Source organism: Nerophis lumbriciformis, linkage group LG32, assembly GCF_033978685.3.
Source record: "Nerophis lumbriciformis linkage group LG32, RoL_Nlum_v2.1, whole genome shotgun sequence".
NCBI lineage: Eukaryota > Metazoa > Chordata > Actinopteri > Syngnathiformes > Syngnathidae > Nerophis > Nerophis lumbriciformis.
The window spans coordinates 28,125,098-28,146,488 of record NC_084579.2 but is presented as its reverse complement, the minus strand read 5'-3'; the positions used below and the strand labels follow the sequence as shown (position 1 = coordinate 28,146,488).

The following is a 21,391-nucleotide window of genomic DNA, read 5'->3' as shown; positions in this document are numbered from 1 at the left end:
GGGTGTCAATGCTGCTTAGTTAACACTGGAATAAAAGTTACATATAGGGATGTCCGATAATGGCTTTTTGCCGATATCCAATATTCCGATATTGTCCAACTCTTTAATTACCGATACCGATATCAACCGATATATACAGTCGTGGAATTAACACATTTTTATGCCTAATTTGGACAACCAGGTATGGTGAATGTAAGGTACTTTAAAAAAAAATTAATAAAATAAAATAAGATAAATAGATTAAAAACATTTTCTTGAATAAAAAAGAAAGTAAAACAATATAAAAGCAGTTACATAGAAACTAGTTATTAATGAAAATTAGTAAAATTAACTGTTAAAGGTTAGTACTATTAGTTGACCAGCAGCACGCACAATCTTGCAGACTGTATTGATATATATTGATATATAATGTAGGAACCAGAATATTAGTAACAGAAAGAAACAACCCTTTTGTGTAAATGAGTGTGAATGAGTGTAAATGGGGGAGGGAGGTTTTTTGGGTTGGTATCTTGTGTTTTTTATGTTGATTTAATAAAAAAAACAAAAACAAAACTTGTATTGAATTCCATTAATGTAAAGATGGAGTTTGGTCATGTTTGTTATGTGAGACACATGTTTTGCACTTGTAATTGTCATTTTGCCACTGTAGTTTTTGTTTAAACTGTAATTTATCCAATGCAAAAAAATCTCTATTCCAATCGAGAGTATATATATTTTTGTGTTTATCTGATATTATTATTGTTTAACTTACCTGTAATTGAATTTTTTTTTCAGTGTCTTCCTACTCATTTTGTACATGCTACCGCATCTTTGCAAGTTAAGTTAAAATGTTAAAAAGCCAGACAGGTGGCATGTTTCCAGCCATCCATCCATTTTCTACCGCTTATTCCCTTCGGGGTCGCGGGGGGCGCTGGAGCCTATCTCAGCTGCATTCGGGCGGAAGGCGGGGTACACCCTGGACAAGTCGCCACCTCATCGCAGGGCATGTTTCCAGTTTGTGTTTATAATAATAAACAATCCAACTGGACATTTTTGCTCTGCCTATTTGTTTGGTGGAAAGCTGTATATTACGTTCAGATGTACATTTATAGTATATATATGTAGTGGTGATGTAACAAGCAGTGGCGGAACCAGTCAGAGCCTGGGCCGGGAACAGGCTCCATGATGGGCCCCCTAAACCCAAATAACAAAGCTCATCCTAACATAATTTGAAAACATACAGATGCCTCTCTGGGTTTACTATCGACAAGCTTTAACCAGGTTTTGAAGTTAGCCAGCCAGCCACCTGAAATTTGCAGTTTCTCATTTTCCCAACATGTATTCATTTTCTCACTTTCGACATTCACAGGATGTAGAAAACTTATTTAAGGGGCTCTAAAGTTTTTTTTTAATTTTGCCTATCATTCACAATCCTTATGTAACACAAGAACACATATGTTTTTGTTATTGTTATGCATTCTAAGTCATAAATAAACATGCGCAAAATCCCAACTATCCAAATTCTAACATTGGTGTCAATGGTAGCGCCTCTATTCCTCCTACAAAACCATCCAAATAAGAATTAGTTGATCAATATAATATACCCAGAACTCATTTTTAAAATGTTAGCTCTTTAAAACATGCTGCAAAATGTGTATCCTGTGAAAATATGCCTAATAATAGCAACAAACCGGAGAACAGATTTTTTTGAGGATACAATTTAAATCAAATAGTTAATTGGTCTTATGGAATAATAAATGACCATCATACTAGGAATACAAATGATGCATGTGTTCGAAAATTAATGACCATACTTGCCAACCTTGAGACCTCCGAATTCAGAGGTTAAGGGGGGAGGAGTATATTTATAATTAGAATTCACTGAAATTAAAGTATTTCTTATATATATATAGTACAGGACACAGTAATGAAAACACAGTTGTTCTACTAACTGTACTGTACTTGCTGCTTACTTAAAAAAAAAAAAAACACTTACCTTTCACTATGTGAGTAGCCTTTGTTCTGCCATTTGAGTACTGGTGAGCGATCTCTGAATCCGGTAACATATCCTTCTCGGATTTGTTGAAAACATCTGCAAATGAGAACGGGATGTTGCTTGCAAGGTGGCCCATAATACTGCGTTGCCGCCGCCTTGTGCTTCTCTGACCGTTCAATAGTGACTATATCCATTCGGCCACTGTGTTATGGGTTATAGATAAACCTATGGATAACGGAGACATATATAATCGTCTCATTTTCAGGTGAGAGGACGCTAAAGGCAGTGCCTTTAAGGCACGCCCCCAATATTGTTTGTCCGGCTGGAAATTTTGGACATTACTACTTGCCGTAGTTTTGAAGCAATGCATGATGGGAATCCGGATGTTGTTTGTCAGTGTATTAACGTGCCGGCTGGAATAAACACACGCTGAGAAATAGCTCCATGCCTGCCTACTTTATGGGTTATGATGAACCTATGGATAACAGAGACATACATAATAGTCTCCTTTTCAGGTGAGAGACGACGCTAAAGGCAGTGCCTTTAAGGCACGCCCCCAATATAGTTGTCCGGCTGGAAATCGGGAGAAATTCGGGAGAATAGTTGTCCCGGGAGATTTCCGGGCGAGGCACTGAAATTCGGGAGTCCCCCGGAAAATTCGGGAGGGTTGGCAAGTATGTTAATGACTGACTTAAACATTTTAGAAAAATACATGTCATGGAATGATATTTGGATCCTTTGGATACATATAAAATAAGCTGAGTCAATTAAACATCTTGAATAGCTTGTATTTTACACCCTCTCAGTTGTTTAAAATGAGTACAATCAATAGCAAGTTTTGTATAAAGTGTCAGTCAGTTAATGAGTTTATTTCCATTTACCGTTCGATTGATTGACTTACTTCTATCCGTCCAGTCCTACAATTGTAAAAAACAATTTTGCCTCTGGACATCAAATGTAATGATTTTTAAGGCCTTAAATTTCTGAAAAATACATTTAATGACTTTAATGCTTTTCAATTCACCGGGGAAACCCTGTTATAGTGCAGTAATTGTTACAGGCATGATGTGATTTGAACTTAATGAAAAAGACTGGAATGAAGCCGGGGGTCTGGGGACTGGAGGTCACACCCCCCGAAGCTCCTGGTTTTTCAGTAATTGAACATGCAAAAATTTGCACACAAAAAAAACAGAATTTAAAGATGTTTTAATGTTTAAATAATAGAAAAATTATACACAGCAATTACATAAATACATACCCCATTCATCCAAATTAATCACTATGTCTGTTTCAGTCACTATGTTATTTAGTCACTACAGTAATTACAACTTGTGTTCACATCCACAGGAACCACATGGGTTAGCCTACTCTATACAGTATTTACAACCTTATTAGTGTTCACTTCACAGCCACATATTGTTAATCTAGTTATTTACATTATTTACACATTACTTTTGTTCATTACCACATTACTTTGGCATTTTTGCTTTGATGGCTCTGACATGAGCCTTCCTGGCAAATTGCTGAGAAGCTTGCATTTTCCTTTTTGATTCTGCTTTTGTAGATTCTGCCTTGAATTTTATAGATGATTTCTGTCCCTTCGACTCCCTCTCCACTTCAAACTGATCCAAATGCAAAAATCATAAAGAGTACAGATAATATTTATTATTTTAGCTAACTTCCTTTATCGGAATAGCCATTTGTGATTTATAGCATGAAATAACAAATATCTTGCAGTCATTTTGTTTATGTTTCAAAATGATTAAACTAATCAATGGCAAAACATAAACAGTACAAATAATGAACAAAATGTCAGCTACTGTCTTGTTCGAAAACACCAATGAAAATGAAATGTAGCATTTGGACAGACTATACAGTAGCAAACGTAATCACATGTCTGCCACAATCATGTGTGTTCTTAAATGTGTATTCCACGTTTTCCATGTCAAGAGCAGTTTTGATTTGGGCTTACATAGTAAACAACTCAAATTAATGTTCTGAGCATTGTTTTATCAAGACGCATACATTTGTCCAAATGTGGCCAAAATAGACGCATCGTGGGTTTCCTGGACGTCGTCTACATCGCTAAAAGAAAAATCTAAGGAAGAGAATCCCTCTGCCATCTTCCACTAGTTTTTTTAATATTTAAATCGCCCGCTTGAAAATTCCGTCTTCTCTTCTCCGACTCTTTCGGTCTGTCCGTAATGTTTTGCCCTAATCTTAACCAATCGTGACTCATCATAGTAAACCAACCAACCAACCAATTATGGATTTTTTTTATACGTAAACCAACCAATTATCATTGATGTTTCCCATATATTTTGTCCCTTCCCTGTGGAGTTGCTTTGCAACAGCTCAATTTTTGTTTCATCTGACATCACATGGACAAAGATAAGACCTTCTGGAGGAAAGTTCTGTGGTCAAATGAAACAAACATTCAGCTGTTTTGTCACAATACTCAGCAATATGTTTGGAGGAGCCCTGCGATGAGGTGGCGACTTGTCCAGGGTGTACCCCGCCTTCCGCCCGATTGTAGCTGAGATAGGCTCCAGCGCCCCCCGCGACCCCAAAGGGAATAAGCGGTAGAAAATGGATGGATGGATGGATGTTTGGAGGAGAAAAGGTAAGGCCTTTAATCCCAGGAACACCCTACCTACCGTCAAGCATGGTGGTGGTAGTATTATGCTCTGGGCCTGTTTTGCTGCCAATCGAACTGGTGCTTTAAATGGGACAATGAAAAAGGAGGATTACCTCTAAATTCTTCAGGACAACTGTTACGTTCCCAGATGGCTCAGAGTCTAGGGATTGTAAGAGAACGCAACATAAAAGTGTATAAACCAAATGAGTTGTAAATTAAAGACACCGAAGCCAAGAATTGAAAACAAAAACTAGTGTTATTGAAAAGTAACCAGGGGGTGGGGGGGTTGCAACAAGACACACTAGCCTCGCTTGGGAATACAGGTGCTATCAAAGATATGAACAAAACATACCAAAAGACACCTCTGAAAAAGAAAGGTAAGCTTACTAACTAAAGCTATTTAATTAGCATAAACCAAAAACCTACCTACCTACTCTAGCCAAAGAGGGGGTCCAAAACATACAAGGGTGACAGCCACCACTAAGCCTGGTGTCTCTATACACAAACAAATCCTACGTGTAAGTGTGTAGTGTATAGAGGCCTCTGTCTAACCTTTCCCAAGACTAGGCTGCAGATACTTACAAAAGTTGAAAGGTAAAACAAAAAGGAAGACTCAAAAACAGGTGGCACAAGTTTAGCAAAGAGCTTAACAAAAATGATTACAAAACAAAATAGCGTCAAAGACAAAGTAGCGTCTCTCAAAGCTCCACACAGCATGTCAGAAAAAGAATTCCTGAGAGGATGAATGGTGGACTGGGATTGGCTGGCTGAACAACAGGTGAAATGAGCAGCAGCTGGGAACAGGAACCGGTTGATTGGCAGCAGAGGCCGTGATTGAGTGTGACCTGTACAAACAAAAGAAGAAGAAACACAAAACAAAAAAACCACCACTACGTGGAACGTAACAACAACCTAAAATCATCAGCCGAGATGAGTTTGGGTCTTGGGCGCAGTTGGGTGTTCCAACAGGACAATGACCGCCAGTGTTGGGACTAACGCGTTACTTTGTAACGCGTTACTGTAACGCCGTTAGTTTCGGCGGTAACTAGTAATCTAACGCGTTATTTTTTATATTCAGTAACTCAGTTACCGTTACTACATGATGCGTTACTGCGTTATTTTACGTTATTTTTTATGTAGTATCGGCTAGAAACTGAGGATCTGAGTGTGTTTGATCGCAGAGAAGCAGAGACGTGCTTCTGATTCTTCCTCTGCACTCTCTCTGTGTGTGTGTGTCTGGCTGTGGGAAGGGGAGGGGAGGGGGGTGCGCAATACAACGTAAACCGTTGGCCAACCAAAAAGTAACCACAGAACACTATACGACTATACGGTATAGTGTTCTGTGGTTACTTTTTGGTTGGCCAAGCGGACGTGACGACAGGCTGTCCCCACTCAGATCCGCACGGACCGGGAGGGGGCGTGCCTTTTGTCCGGCTGGAAATCGGGAGAAATTTGGAGAATGGTTGTCCCAGGGAGAGGCACTGAAATTCGGGAGGGTTGGCAAGTATGAGATATTCTCACTTCTTTTCTTTTGTCGAGCACAAAGAAAAGAACATTTTAGTTAAATGTAAGTTGTGTCTTGGATCAAAGATCCCGTCTACTGCCCAAAACAACAATTCAAATCTGCCTGGTTAGGCTCTGTGTATGTCACGTGTGCCTTCCTTAGGTGAAGCCAGGTTTACAGGGATATGGAGGGGGGGGGGATAGGTTTGGTTGGTATCAACACTTCAGTCATCAACAATTGCATCATCAGATAAATGGACATTGTAACAGTGTAGGACTGACTTCGTAGGATATGTATAGCAAGTAGTGGACACAGAGAGAGAGATCAGAAAGTATAAGAAAAAGTGTCTACATTTGATTATTTACAATCCGAAGAGGTATTATGTGGAAGGGAGGGTGTTAGTTTAGGGTTGTAGTTGCCTGGAGGTGTTCTTTTAGTGTGGTTTTGAAGGAGGATAGAGATGCCCTTTCTTTTACACCTGTTGGGAGTGCATTCCATATTGAAGTGGCATAGAAAGAGAATGAGTTAAGACCTTTGTTAGTTCGGAATCTGGGTTTAACGTGGTTAGTGTTAGTGTTAGTGTTAGTGTTAGTGTTATTATGCTGTTTGTTACTTAGGTATGTTATGTTGCAGCTATTTAAAATAGTTTTGTCAATTTGTTCTGGCCTGAAATAAATTGGCCCTTTGAAACATAGCTTTGTCTTTGTGTGTTGTATGTAGACCACATTGCTTAGCAGAGTTCAGTGATGCAAATGCATGTCAAGTTGATCAACAGATTGTATTATTCTCCAGTGCAATAACAGTACTGAAATGAAGGCTAAAAGGGCATTAATGGGAGCTTTAAAAAAAAAAAGTAGAAGAAGTAACTAAATAGTTACTTTTCACAGTAACGCATTACTTTTTGGTGTAAGTAACTGAGTTAGTAACTGAGTTACTTTTGAAATAAAGTAACTAGTAACTGTAACTAGTTACTGGTTTTCAGTAACTAACCCAACACTGATGACCGCAAACGCACATCAAAAGTGGTAAAGGAATGGCTAAATCAGGCTACAATTAAGGTTTTAGAACGGCCTTCCCAAAGTCCTGACTTAAATGTGTGGCTAATGCTGAAGGGACGTGTAACCGAATATTAACATTGCTGTATGTATACTTTTGACCGAGCAGATTTGCTCACATTTTCAGTAGACTCATAATGAATTCATAAAAGAACCAAACTTCATGAATGTTTTTTGTGACCAACAAGTATGTGCTCCAATCACTCTATCACAAAAAAATAGGAATTGTAGAAAGTATTGGAAACTCAAGACAGCCATGCCATTATGTCCTTCACAAGTGTATGTAAACTTTTGACCACGACTGTATGTGCCCGTGCCGTCCCGAGGTCTCTACGGTCCCACGGACACCAATAGCGCTGCCCCTGGTAGCAAGCTACTTTTGCCGTGTAGCTTGTAGTCTGGTTTTCTACAATTCTCTAGTGATAGCTTCCCCTGTAGCTTAGCTACACTTACTCGAGAGTAACGAGTAGCTTTCCCATCACTAATTATCTATTATTGTACATCTGTACCTTGTTTGCTATATTATTGCAAATACTTTGAAAATGTGCACTTACTATACTTACTGTCACCAAGTCTTGAGCGAATCAATGACTTGCAGTTGGGAAAAACGTTTAAAAATGTTATTGGATTACATTCTCACAACAAAATTGCATTTGTGTCCAAAAATGTGAGTCTTTTCTTAAGCAAATTGTAATTATGCAAGTGAGCAATGACCTGTGATAACAATTCAAGAGTTTGATTAATCTGATTAAAAACAATAATCAAGCAGCCTGACAGCACTACTTGTAGGATTCCGCCACACACAATGTTCAGCTTTGCTTGGGCTCTTTTTATTTTCTTGTCTAAATCACAAAGAAGACAGGTGCGAAGACAACGTTTTCTGAGAAATATGTAAGTTTTGGCGTATCAGCCTGTGGTATGTAAAATGTGTTTGAGGAACATTCTGGCTAGGTTTTATGAAATCCACTATTTATTTGTTTTTTTGACTCACACTAATTTGTTAGCTGTATAGCACTCGATATCTAGGGAAGTATCCCATTTCACTTCATTTTAAGGGCTAAGACTTGGCCGTTTCCCCTTACCTGACAGAGAAATAGGACATCAATTGGTGAACGACCAAAACAATGTGTTTAGGGCTAAGACAGGGGTGTCAAACTCAAATACAGAGTGGGACAAAATTTAAAACTGAACAAAGCCGCGGGCCAAGGTTGAACAAATGAACCTTTTAATAGGGACCCAAACAAGTTTTGCATTGAATATTGAACAAACAAGGCTTATATAACTTTATAGTGACATGCAAAATCCAGTTTCAAATAATAATAACAATAATAATTAAAAAATATCAATGGCATATCAAATACAATTTAAATACAAATTGAATGCCTCTTTTCTATTTGCAGCCTTCTGAGGTAAATATCAACATTAACTTTTTCCACAGGCTAATACATTTGAAAATAAAATAACAATGAATAAACCAACCATTCAGGACTTTAAACTGCTCGGTTTGCAACACACTGATCTAATCTGATGTGCCCAAGCCAGATACCTGCCATCTTTTCTTGGATGCTAGTTCATTAATGTCGGGGCTCAGGCTTTGAGCTGAGGCAGCCTTCATTATCAAACGAAGGTGTTCATCAGTCATTATATCTCGTAGTGCACCCGGATCACAGTCTTGGGGGCGTGCCTTAAAGGCACTACCTTTAATGTCCTCTACGAGCTGTTGTCACGTCCGCTTTTCATCCATTCTAACAACGAACCCTTTGCAGCACTAACTCTTCCGGGACACTACAAAATACACCCCCGCTACCACAACCCCCCCCCCCCCCCCCCCCCCCCACACACACACACACACACACACACACACACACACACACACACCTTGTAGCGTCCCGGAAGAGTTTAGGGTTCTGGGTATTTGTTCTGTTGTGTTTATGTTGTGTTACGGTGCGGATGTTCTCCCGAAATGTGTTTGTCATTCTTGTTTGGTGTGGGTTCACAGTGTGGCGTATATTTCTAACAGTGTTAAAATGGTTTATTTGGGCACCCTCAGTGTAATCTGTATCGCTGTGGATCAAGTATGTTTTGCATTCACTTGTGCGTGCGTGCAGAAGCCGCATTCATTATGTGACTGGGCCAGCACTCGGGTGAAAAAAGCGGACGTTACCATTTTCGGTAGGGGCACTGAAATTAGGAAGTCTCCCGGGGGGTTTGGCAAGTATGAGAATTAGCGGTGAATGCGGTGTTGCCGTGGCACCGCCGCTGTATATAATCGGTGGGCCAGCTCTAGTGTTAATTTGATATCGCCTCAAGGGCCAAGTGAAATTACACGGCGGGTCAAATTTGGCCCGCGGACCAAAGTTTGACACCCATGGGCTAAGACAATGGGGAAGGGGGAGTATTCAGATTGGGTGTGCCTTTGATTAAGTTGTTTACATATTTCCACCGGTTAATTTATGGGAAAGAAAGGGGACTCAATTAAAATCAGTAAAGACTACGACTATGACAAGTACTTGAGTGTATACGTTTTGTGATTGGTTCAATAAGTGATTTTTAGCACTTTGACTTGTTTAATTTTTCTACGTTTTTTGTTCTGTTTCTGGTTTTTTGGGCTCATTAGGACCGAAAAGTTGTTTGTTCACTTTTCACTGTGATTTTCTGTCCCATAGCCACCTGCCATATTCCCATGACCTATTCATAATAAAAAATAATCTTGATGATGAAAATCAAACATTTTTAGACTCAAATGGTTAACTGTTGTGGCAATAATGATTCTGCTTGACCAATGAATGAGTTGCAGGGGTTTATGTCTGTGTTTATGTCTCTTACTTTTGCCAGTGGTAAAGCATCAATAGTATGAGGTACAGAGCAGTGGAAACAGGGCATCTCAATGTAAAACTCTAGGATAGGGCAATTTAATTAGCGTCCCCGAGTGCTCCTCCTGTATAGAAGAACTTGGACCACTGTGCGCACATTGGAAGATGCTTGTTTTGACATTTTACCAGCGTCCACTACAGCAGACACTTACTGTATATTTTCAAGAGCAGGGTCATTTTATTAAGAGACATCCATCCATCCATCCATTTTCTACAGGCGGGGTACACCCTGGACAAGTCGCCACCTCATCGCAGGGCCAACACAGATAGACAGACAACCTTCACACTCACACTCACACACTCGGGCCAATTTAGTGTTTTCAATCAACCTATCCCCAGGGGCATGTCTTTGGAGGTGCAGAGAAAGCCGGAGTACCCGAGGGAACCCACATAGTCACGGGGAGAACATGCAAACTCCATACAGAAAGACCTGTTCCTGATAAAAAAAAAATAGACCAACTAGAAATGTCCACTGGACAAGATTCTGGTTCTCAAAACAAGACTGATGTTGAAGAGAGAAGTCCCAGAAGTCCTAAGCTTCCTGGAAATGTGGCCTTTCGAACAATTTAGTTGAAAAGCCTTGGTCTATGAGTTCTCCTGTTAGCTGGAGGTAAAGCAAGTACAGACTTACAAACATAGGAGATAACATATTTACAAATTATATTATTAATCATACTGATCCACCAGTGTACTTTTGTTGTCATGACACTTTTCAGCGCACATTCAGGTCAAAGGTCCAACCATTAAAGTATCTAATTTCCTGTTTGTCTCACTCTCCATCTTGAGTGTTATTTCCCCAACACTATCCACTGAAGGAAGTACATGAGGAATTGTCATTGCTTTTTAGTCTGCGATGAGCAGCATGCCCCTACCAACTCCATCAATCTGACACCCAATCCGCCCCCATCTTCATTTCCTCCAATTTGATCCACATTGCTGACTTTCAACCTGTTCTACAAGTTCCCTATTGCAAAGCGTGAATTTTATGTCAAATGTTCCTGCATCAGATACGACAGCTGCAATTAAAGAAGCAGTGGTAGACTATTTCCCTTTTTTGGTGCTGATAGCAAGAAGGTTCCCAAAGAAACCAAGACCTCTATCACACTTTTTTTTAATCAGCTTTCAGGTAGAACTTGTGTTTCTGTGGCAGAGAAGGATTCAGCTATGGGGAGCTCCAGATGTTCCTCATTACTGATCCTGGTCTCCTCCATCCAGCCATTAACGCTTCATGTGGTCCACTGACACGAGACTCCCCCACTGCCAGTTATATTACAGACCTGCTACTTGTGGGTAAGAAGACACTACAGGTCATTTTAGGCCATCAGGCAAGTTCCTAGGGCCACAGTGATTATCAAGAACATGAGGCTAGATAACGTTTAACGTCTATAAGCTGAAAAGCTGACTTTTTAGGACGAAAAAAATATATATATATTAGGGATGTCCCGATCCAGGTTTTTGCACTTCCGATCTGATACAGATATTGTTTTTGCACTTCCGATCCGATACCGATACTGACCGATACCGATACTGACCGATACTGGCCTATCCGAGCATGTATTAAAGTTTAAAGTTATTTAGCCTACTTAGTTGTCAGAATCATGTTGAAAAGGGTTTTAGTACTCTTGATAACAACTAGCCAGCTGAATTAGGGGAGTTTGAATAATACACAATGGTTGGTAACAAGAAACTGACCTGTTTATTCAAGGATAAACACAAAATAGACAAATTTATACATGACAAACATAAATGGCATCATTGAACTAGGGCTGGGCAATATGGCCTTTTTTTAATATTGCGATATTTTAAGGCCATATTGCGATACATGATATATATCTCGATATTTTGCTTTAGCCTTGAATGAACACTTGATGCATATAATCACAGCAGTATGATGATTCTATGTGTCTACATTAAAACATTCTTCTTCATACTGCATTAATATATGCTACTTTTAAACTTTCATGCAGAGAGGGAAATGACAACTAAAATAAAATCACTATTTTTTTCATACGGTGTTGATGTGGAAATGTTTGCCTCGGCATTTTGATGGTGTGGGCGTGTGGCACCGAATGGAGATAAGCGTCTCGACAGACGTTACAATATTTGAACAATGATGACGAAAACTGTTTTCTCTGTCGTGTCCGTGTGTCGAAAATTGTTATGCGCTTATTTTTTTACTTGATTTTGTGCGTGGCATAGATTTGCCGTGCGCAGAGGACGCTCGAGCAGGCGCGCACCTTAGCGGCTGCGCTAGCATCACAGCTAACGTTAGCCATGCTGCTACCTCGCTCTCTGCTGGGAGAGGGCGTATACGTATGTGACGTATGACGTGACAGTATGTGACGTGTGTAAGATGGTGCGCTCGCTGTCTGTAAGAGGGAGACACAGGAAAGAGTGAGAAGAGCCTGTCGTGTAATGCCAGCAGCTAAAAGCAACTGCGTGAGAATCCACAGACCTGTGGATGTGTTGAAGGTGTGCTGGAAAATGCGGAACGGAAATTAGGGAGCGGCAGAAAAGTGGAATGTATTATTTAAATCGGTGCGTTGGAAAACACGGACCGGAGTTTTTTAAAAACTGGATCTGGATCGGCATTTTCCCATGCCTTGCCGATACGCATTTTTTTGCAAATATCGGCGGCCGATCCGATCGAAATATCGGATCGGGACATCCCTAATATATATACTTATTCATTAAATTAGTAGCCTATATCCATTTCAAAATGCATGTGTTTTTTTTATTTAGTAGTGTTATCCATCCATTTTCTACCGCTTGTCTCTTGTTTTACAGTAAACACTTAAACTTTTGTTAGATGGATTTTTCATCAAAAAATGAAATATATATTTACAGTTGTATTCAAAGTTATTCAAGTAATTTATATTCATTTACATAGAGTATGAACTTGTGGTACTACTGTACTGTAGTTGGCATAAAACTGAAAAAAACAAAACAATTTAAAAATAGTTCCATTCAACATAAAAGCATTGCAAACAGTCTCTATTCTTTTTTAAATCTGCAATCTTAAAACTCATTTGCATACACTAGCCTTTAAATAGACCCCCCTTTTAGACCAGTTGATCTGCTGTCTCTTTTCTGCTCTGCCCCCCTCTCCTGCGTGGTGAGATTAGTAGGTGCCCACAGATGTTCAAAGTTGGTACCCGGAGTGGACCACTCATTTGTGCATCAGTTGGGGACGTCTCTGCGCTGCTGACTTGCTTCCACTCAAGATGATCTCCTGCTGGCCCCACTATGGACTGGACTCTCACACTATTAACTAAATCCACTCGACGTCCATTGCACCGGTCGCCCAGGGGGGAGTCCCACATCTGCGGTCCCCTCCAAGGTTTCTCATTGTATCCCATTGGGTTGAGTTTTTTCTTGCCCTGATGTGGGATCTGAGCCGAGGATGTCGTTGTGGCTTGTGCAGCTCTTTGAGACACTTGTGATTAAGGGATATATAAATAAACGTTGATTGATTGATACGGACATTTTGAAAATAAATTGAAATTACAAAATAAGTTGACATTGAAAAGCGACAGTATCAATGTTTTTGTAGATGTGTCAATACTGTGTTATGATTACAGTGCAATATATTGAAATATTAGTTCCAATAATTCTTAAAACTGGTATCAAGCTGCCACCATTTGTCTCTTAGAATGTATTAACAAATTGTATCATTCTCCCTCAAACAGGTTAAACGACGCTCCAAATGTAACACATTTATTTATCAAATTGTATCATTTATAGAACCAGGTAACACATAATCAAAGTAACATGGTAATGCAGAACAATCCATCATCATTATTAATCTGATCAAAATTTGGCTGGTCAAAGTAGGCTGCCAAGAAATGACAATAGTTATAAATGATAAATAAATGGGTTGTACTTGTATAGCGCTTTTCTACCTTCAAGGTACCGTATTTTCCGCACTATTAGCCGCACCTAAAAACCACAAATTTACTCAAAAGCTGACAGTGCGGCTTTTAACCCGGTGCGCTTTATATATGGATAAATATTAAGATTCATTTTCATAAAGTTTAGGTCTCGCAACTTCGGTAAACAGCCGCCATCTTTTTTCCCGGTAGAACAGGAAGCGCTTCTTCTTCTACGCAAGCAACCGCCAAGGTAAGCACCCGCCCCCATAGAACAGGAAGCGCTTCTTCTTCTACTGTAAGCAACCACCCGCCCCCGGAAGAAGAAGAAGCGCGCGGATATTTCGTTTCATTTCCTTTGTGTGTTTACATCTGTAAAGACCAGACCACAAAATGGCTCCTACTAAGCGACACGCGTATAACGCAGAATTTAAACTTAAGGCAATAAGTCATGCCGAAGAACACGGAAATAGAGCAGCAGCAAGAGAATATAACATAAATGAATCAATGGTGCGTAGGTGGAGGAAGCAAGAAGATGACCTGCGCCAGGTAAAGAAGACAAAACAGAATTTCCGAGGGAACAAAGCAAGATGGCAACTGTTGGAGGACAAACTCGAACAGTGGGTTGTTGAGCAGAGAGCAGCAAGCAGAAGTGTCAGCACCATCACTATTCGAATGAAGGCAACAACGCTAGCAAGCGAACTTCACCTGGATGATTTTAAAGGTGGTGCTTCTTGGTGTTTCCGGTTCATGAAAAGACGCTTATAGACTACGGTGTCGTCACGGACTACAAAGGCGGACTCGCACAATTTTTCAGGATTTATAGAGATCCCAAATACAGATCAGCAGGTACCAGAAGGTAAGAAAAGTTGTGTTTGCATAATATTGCGAAACAAAGTGCCAGATAATATGTCTTACCTTATACACACACTTTTCAATTCGGACACCGAAGACGAAGAATTCGAAGGATTTACGAATGAAGAATAACTTCAGAAAGTGAGCGCTATGTTTATTTTGTGTGTTGTGACATTAACGTTCGAGCAACATTATGTTGCTATTGCTCTGCACTATTTTGAATTTTACTATGTTTGTGATTGCACATTTGCGTACATTTTGGGACAGAGTTGTTAGAACGCTGGTTTTTAATACATTATTAAAGTTTGACTGACCTATCTGACTGTTTTTTTGACATTCCCTTTAGCGCAGCGTAGGCGCGGCTTATAGTCCGGGGCGGCTTATAGGTGGACAAAGTTTTGAAATATGCCATTCATTGAAGGTGCGGCTAATAACCCGGGGCGGCTTATAGTGCGGAAAATACGGTACTCAAAGCGCTTTGACACTACTTCCACATTTACCCATTCACACACACATTCACACACTGATGGAGGGAGCTGCCATGCAAGGCGCTAACCAGCACCCATCAGGAGCAAGGGTGAAGTGTCTTGCTCAGGACACAACGGACATGACGAGGTTGGTACTAGGTGGGGATTGAACCAGGGGCCCTCGGGTCGCGCACGGCCATTCTTCCACTGCGCCACGCCGTTCATCTTGACAGTGGATTCATCTCAAGGGGAAATTGTTTTGAAATTATTTGCATGCACGCAGAACATCAAAATATGTAGAAATGTCTTGTCAATGGCCCTGATATGTCAAAGGGCATTAATAAATCATGCTATTTTCAAATACTTCTACAACTGATAACGGTAGTTCAGCCGGGATATGCTAATTTCAAAATTAGATTTACAGCCCCAAAATCTTGTTATTGTTTTTATTTCGATGCCCCGCCTTCCACCGTTTGACCAATTACAAAGTATGTGGGTGTGTTACATCCAGGTTGCCAGTTACGCACCGCCACTTTTGTCTAGCTACTGCCACCGGTAAAGTTACTAAACATGTCATACCTTAGTTAATTCAAAAGGCCTCGCTACGATTCTCAACTTATTCACGACAAAGCCAGGAACAAAACAAGGATTTGTAACAAGGATGCCTTTGAAAGATGGAGACGATTGAAGGCGGAGAAGATTTGTTCTTCTGACGCCAAACTTGTGAATTTCCTCCTTGATAGGTAAGTAAGGCCTGTATGATTTCTTATTACTTGTAATAAATGGAAATGGACATTTATTACAATTATTGTTATTTATTATATTACATGTAAACTGTATTGTCCAATACAGTCTATGATCTTGTCTGACAAAGCTAGTATGTTCATGCAACGAATGCTTAGCATGGTAGCACGGCTGTTATCATGGCAATGTGAAACGGCTGTGTATCTGGCAACCTCAGTCAGGGAGAGAGGGAGGGGAATACATAATTTTGACTGTGATTGCTGTACCATTTCTGGCCACATTATTACATATGGCTCCTTTAAGGCTGAAAGGTTTTTCATTTAAACCTTGATAGAGCTACACACTGCTCTGCTACTTCATGTGTGATTAACTCCAGTCTTCTGCATTCGCCAACGGTAAAATGTTTGTGACATGTCAAACATTTACAAAAAAACAGAGTCCCTTGGAGAGGCATTCACTCTGTTATGTCCTGTTTTATCATTTTCTTACAGTAATCAGCAACAAAACCAAAACAATGAACGCAGAGTTTAATATTTGAATGGTGGCATAAAAAAAACAACCTCTGAGTTTATGTAGATTTAGCATAGTCGGGTTGGGACAGACAGGCACTGACTTTGTTTGGCGGAGGCTGACTCGCGTGGCGTCGTGTTGGCTTGGTGTGGAGCGCCTGCGGAGTCATGGGTTGTGGGGGGGGGGCGTCCTGGCCGTGGATCTTGGTTGCCTCCTGTGTGGACTGGGGGGGGGCTTTGTCCAGGCCCTCTGCTACTCGTACTCACAGCGCACACACACATATGACTTTAAGGGATTGTCCTGCGGGGGGGTGACAATGCCTCTGTAGGGCTCCAGTCCTCCTGAATTGTCCCCTGCTTGTCCATCCCTCAATTTTAACTGCATATTCGACACTTAGGGTTTCGGAGACTCTGCATGGTAGGGACCCACCATGACCTTGTTGTCTCTCAAATTTAATTACATCATTAGTATTCACCCGCATACATATCTCTCTCACTCTACAGCACACACATCAATAGGGACAGGAGGTCAGCTGTAATGGCTGACCTCCTAATTTTAACTACAGAGTAGACTGTCTGGGGGTCTTATACACTCCCACATCACATGGGATTCTGTCGCTGGCCAGCCTGACTGGGAGACAAATATATTGTACATACATATGCACATACACACAATTATTCATACATATATATATATATATATATATATACACACACAGGTAAAAGCCAGTAAATTAGAATATTTTGAAAAACTTGATTTATTTCAGAAATTGCATTCAAAAGGTGTAACTTGTACATTATATTTATTCATTGCACACAGACTGATGCATTCATATGTTTATTTCATTTAATGTTGATGATTTGAAGTGGCAACAAATGAAAATCCAAAATTCCGTGTGTCACAAAATTAGAATATTACTTAAGGCTAATACAAAAAAGGGATTTTTAAAAATGTTGGCCAACTGAAAAGTATGAAAATGAAAAATATGAGCATGTACAATACTCAATACTTGGTTGGAGCTCCTTTTGCCTCAATTACTGCGTTAATGCGGCGTGGCATGGAGTCGATGAGTTTCTGGCACTGCTCAGGTGTTATGAGAGCCCAGGTTGCTCTGATAGTGGCCTTCAACTCTTCTGCATTTTTGGGTCTGGCATTCTGCATCTTCCTTTTCACAATACCCCACAGATTTTCTATGGGGTTAAGGTCAGGGGAGTTGGCGGGCCAATTTAGAACAGAAATACCATGGTCCGTAAACCAGGCACGGGTAGATTTTGCGCTGTGTGCAGGGGCCAAGTCCTGTTGGAACTTGAAATCTCCATCTCCATAGAGCAGGTCAGCAGCAGGAAGCATGAAGTGCTCTAAAACTTGCTGGTAGACGGCTGCGTTGACCCTGGATCTCAGGAAACAGAGTGGACCGACACCAGCAGATGACATGGCACCCCAAACCATCACCCAACCATGCAAATTTTGCATTTCCTTTGGAAATCGAGGTCCCAGAGTCTGGAGGAAGACAGGAGAGGCACAGGATCCACGTTGCCTGAAGTCTAGTGTAAAGTTTCCACCATCAGTGATGGTTTGGGGTGCCATGTCATCTGCTGGTGTCGGTCCACTCTGTTTCCTGAGATCCAGGGTCAACGCAGCCGTCTACCAGCAAGTTTTAGAGCACTTCATGCTTCCTGCTGCTGACCTGCTCTATGGAGATGGAGATTTCAAGTTCCAACATGACTTGGCGCCTGCACACAGCGCAAAATCTACCCGTGCCTGGTTTACGGACCATGGTATTTCCGTTCTAAATTGGCCCGCCAACTCCCCTGACCTTAGCCCCATAGAAAATCTGTGGGGTATTGTGAAAAGAAAGATGCAGAATGCCAGACCCAAAAACGCAGAAGAGTTGAAGGCCACTATCAGAGCAACCTGGGCTCTCATAACACCTGAGCAGTGCCAGAAACTCATCGACTCCATGCCACGCCGCATTAACGCAGTAATTGAGGCAAAAGGAGCTCCAACCAAGTATTGAGTATTGTACATGCTCATATTTTTCATTTTCATACTTTTCAGTTGGCCAACATTTCTAAAAATCCCTTCTTTGTATTAGCCTTAAGTAATATTCTAATTTTGTGACACACGGAATTTTGGATTTTCATTTGTTGCCACTTCAAATCATCAAAATTAAATGAAATAAACATTTGAATGCATCAGTCTGTGTGCAATGAATAAATATAATGTACAAGTTACACCTTTTGAATGCAATTACTGAAATAAATCAAGTTTTTCAAAATATTCTAATTTACTGGCTTTTACCTGTATATATACAAATCCCGTTTCCATATGAGTTGGGAAATTGTGTTAGATGTAAATATAAACGGAATACAATGATTTGCAAATCCTTTTCAACCCATATTCAATTGAATGCACTACAAAGACAAGATATTTGATGTTCAAACACATAAACTTTTTTTTTTTTGCAAATAATAATTAACAACACGTGCCAAAGTGTTACATCACTTTTTCTTTTAACAACACTCAATAAACAATTGGGAACTGAGGAAACTAATTGTTGAAGCTTTGAAAGTGGAATTCTTTCCCATTTTTGTTTTATGTAGACCTTCAGTCGTTCAACAATCCGGGGTCTCCGCTGTCGAATTTTACGCTTCATAATGCACCACACATTTTCGATGGAAGACAGGTATGGACTGCATGCGGGCCAGGAAAGAACCTGCACTCTTTTTTTACGAAGCCACGCTGTTGTAACACGTACTGAATGTCGCTTGGCATTGTCTTGCTGAAATAAGCAAGGGCGACCATCAAAAAAGACGGCGCTCAGATGGCAGCATATGTTGTTCCAAAACCTGTATGTACCTTTCAGCATTAATGGTGCCTTCACAGATGTGTAAGTTACTCATGCCTTGGGCACTAATGCACCCCCATACCATCACAGATGCTGGCTTTTGAACTTTGCGTCTATAACAGTCTGGATGGTTCGCTTCCCCTTTAGTCCGGATGACACGATGTTGAATATTTCCAAAAACAATTTGAAATGTGGACTCGTCAGGCCACAGAACACTTTTCCACTTTGCATGAGTCCATCTTAAATGATCTCGGGCCCAGAGAAGCCGGCAGCATTTCTGGATGTTGTTGATGAATGGCTTTGGCTTTGCATAGTAGAGCTTTAACTTGCACTTACAGATGTAGCGACAAACTGTATTTAGTGACAGTGGTTTTCTGAAGTGTTCCTGAGCCCATGTGGTGATATCCTTTAGAGATTGATGTCGGTTTTTGATACAGTGCCGTCTGAGGGATCGAAGGTCACGGTCATTCAATGTTGGTTTCCGGCCATGCTGCTTACGTGGAGTGATTTCTCCAGATTGTCTGAACCTTTTGATGATATTATGGACCGTAGCTGTTGAAATCCCTAAATTTCTTGCAATTGCACTTTGAGAAACGTTGTTCTTAAACTGTTTGACTATTTGCTCACTGCTCATTGTGTTTGATGAGCATTCCTCAACTTTATCAGTATTTATTGCCACCTTTCCCAACTTCTTTGTCACGTGTTGCTGGCATCAAATTCTAAAGTTAATGATTGTTTGCAAAAAAAAAATAGTTTTTTTCAGTTTGAACATCAAATATGTTGTCTTTGTAGCATATTCAACTGAATATGGGTTGAAAATTATTTGAAAATCATTGTATTCCGTTTATATTTACATCTAACACAATTTCCCAACTCATATGGAAATGGGGTTTGTACATACATACATATATATATATATATATATATATATATATATATATATATATATATATATATATATATATACACATAAACACTTACATTCTTACATACATACGCGCACATAGATACATACATACATACAGACATAGGTACATACGATGTAACTATGTCGTTGTGGCTTGTGCATCCTTTTGAGACACTTGTGATTTAGGGCTATATAAATAAACATTGATTGATTGATGATACGCTCCTACATACATACACAAATACAGTACATACATACACACACACGGTACATATATCCACACGCACATTCACAGTACAAACACACATATTCACTTACGCTACATAAACAAGCACATATACATCATGCATATATTCACGTTTCATTAAACATATATTAACATTGTTCCCCTCGGGGAAACTGGGTAAAACACGGCAGGCACACTGACAAAGCTTAACCTATTGTTACTATAACAATATTCAAGGTTAATACAGCTCGCTTCTCTTTCTTCCCCTCCATGTATCTGCTTTATTTTGTAATTCAAGTTATCATTACATATATGTATCGTTGCATTTGAAACCATTGTATTGTTGATTATAGAGGTAATTATTATTATTATTCATTATCATTAGTGCTATTTCTGTCGATATTTTTATTTTTCCAATTGTATTGCAATAATGTTCATTGTCATTTCTGTCCTATCACTTTTCGTATCATATTTGGTTGTGGTTGGGAGCGTGGTTAAGAGGGGAGGAGTATATTTACTTTATTTCTTTTATTATATATATATATATATAAAAAAATAAATACTTGAATTTCAGTGTTCATTTATTTACACATATACACACACATAACACTCATCTACTCATTGTTGAGTTAAGGGTTGAATTGTCCACCCTTGTTCTATTCTCTGTCACTATTTTTCTAACCATGCTGAACACCCTCTCTGATGATGCATTGCTGTGTGGCAAGCACAAAAGTACTTTCATCAAATGCACTAGATGGCAGCATTGTCCTGTTTAAGAGTGTCACAACATTGTTGTTTACGGCAGACGAACTGCTTTACGGTAGACGAAAATGTGACTGCTGTTGTTGTGTGTTGTTATCGCGCTGGGAGGATGTTAATTAAACTGCCTAAGAATAAACCCACATAAGAAACCAAGAACT

The 21,391-nt window shown here is 39.9% G+C and overlaps 1 protein-coding gene across 1 annotated transcript in view; it reads right to left on the bottom strand.

Annotated features, from left to right (window-relative positions):
• The window catches only part of LOC133574502 (histone H4-like), a 61,484-nt gene that overhangs the window by 21,312 nt on the left and 18,781 nt on the right, over positions 1 to 21,391 (bottom strand). The window contains exon 2 of the mRNA XM_061926661.1: positions 16,594 to 16,751. Coding sequence (XP_061782645.1) covers positions 16,594 to 16,751 — 158 coding nt within the window. The remainder of the gene's footprint in view (positions 1 to 16,593; positions 16,752 to 21,391) is intronic.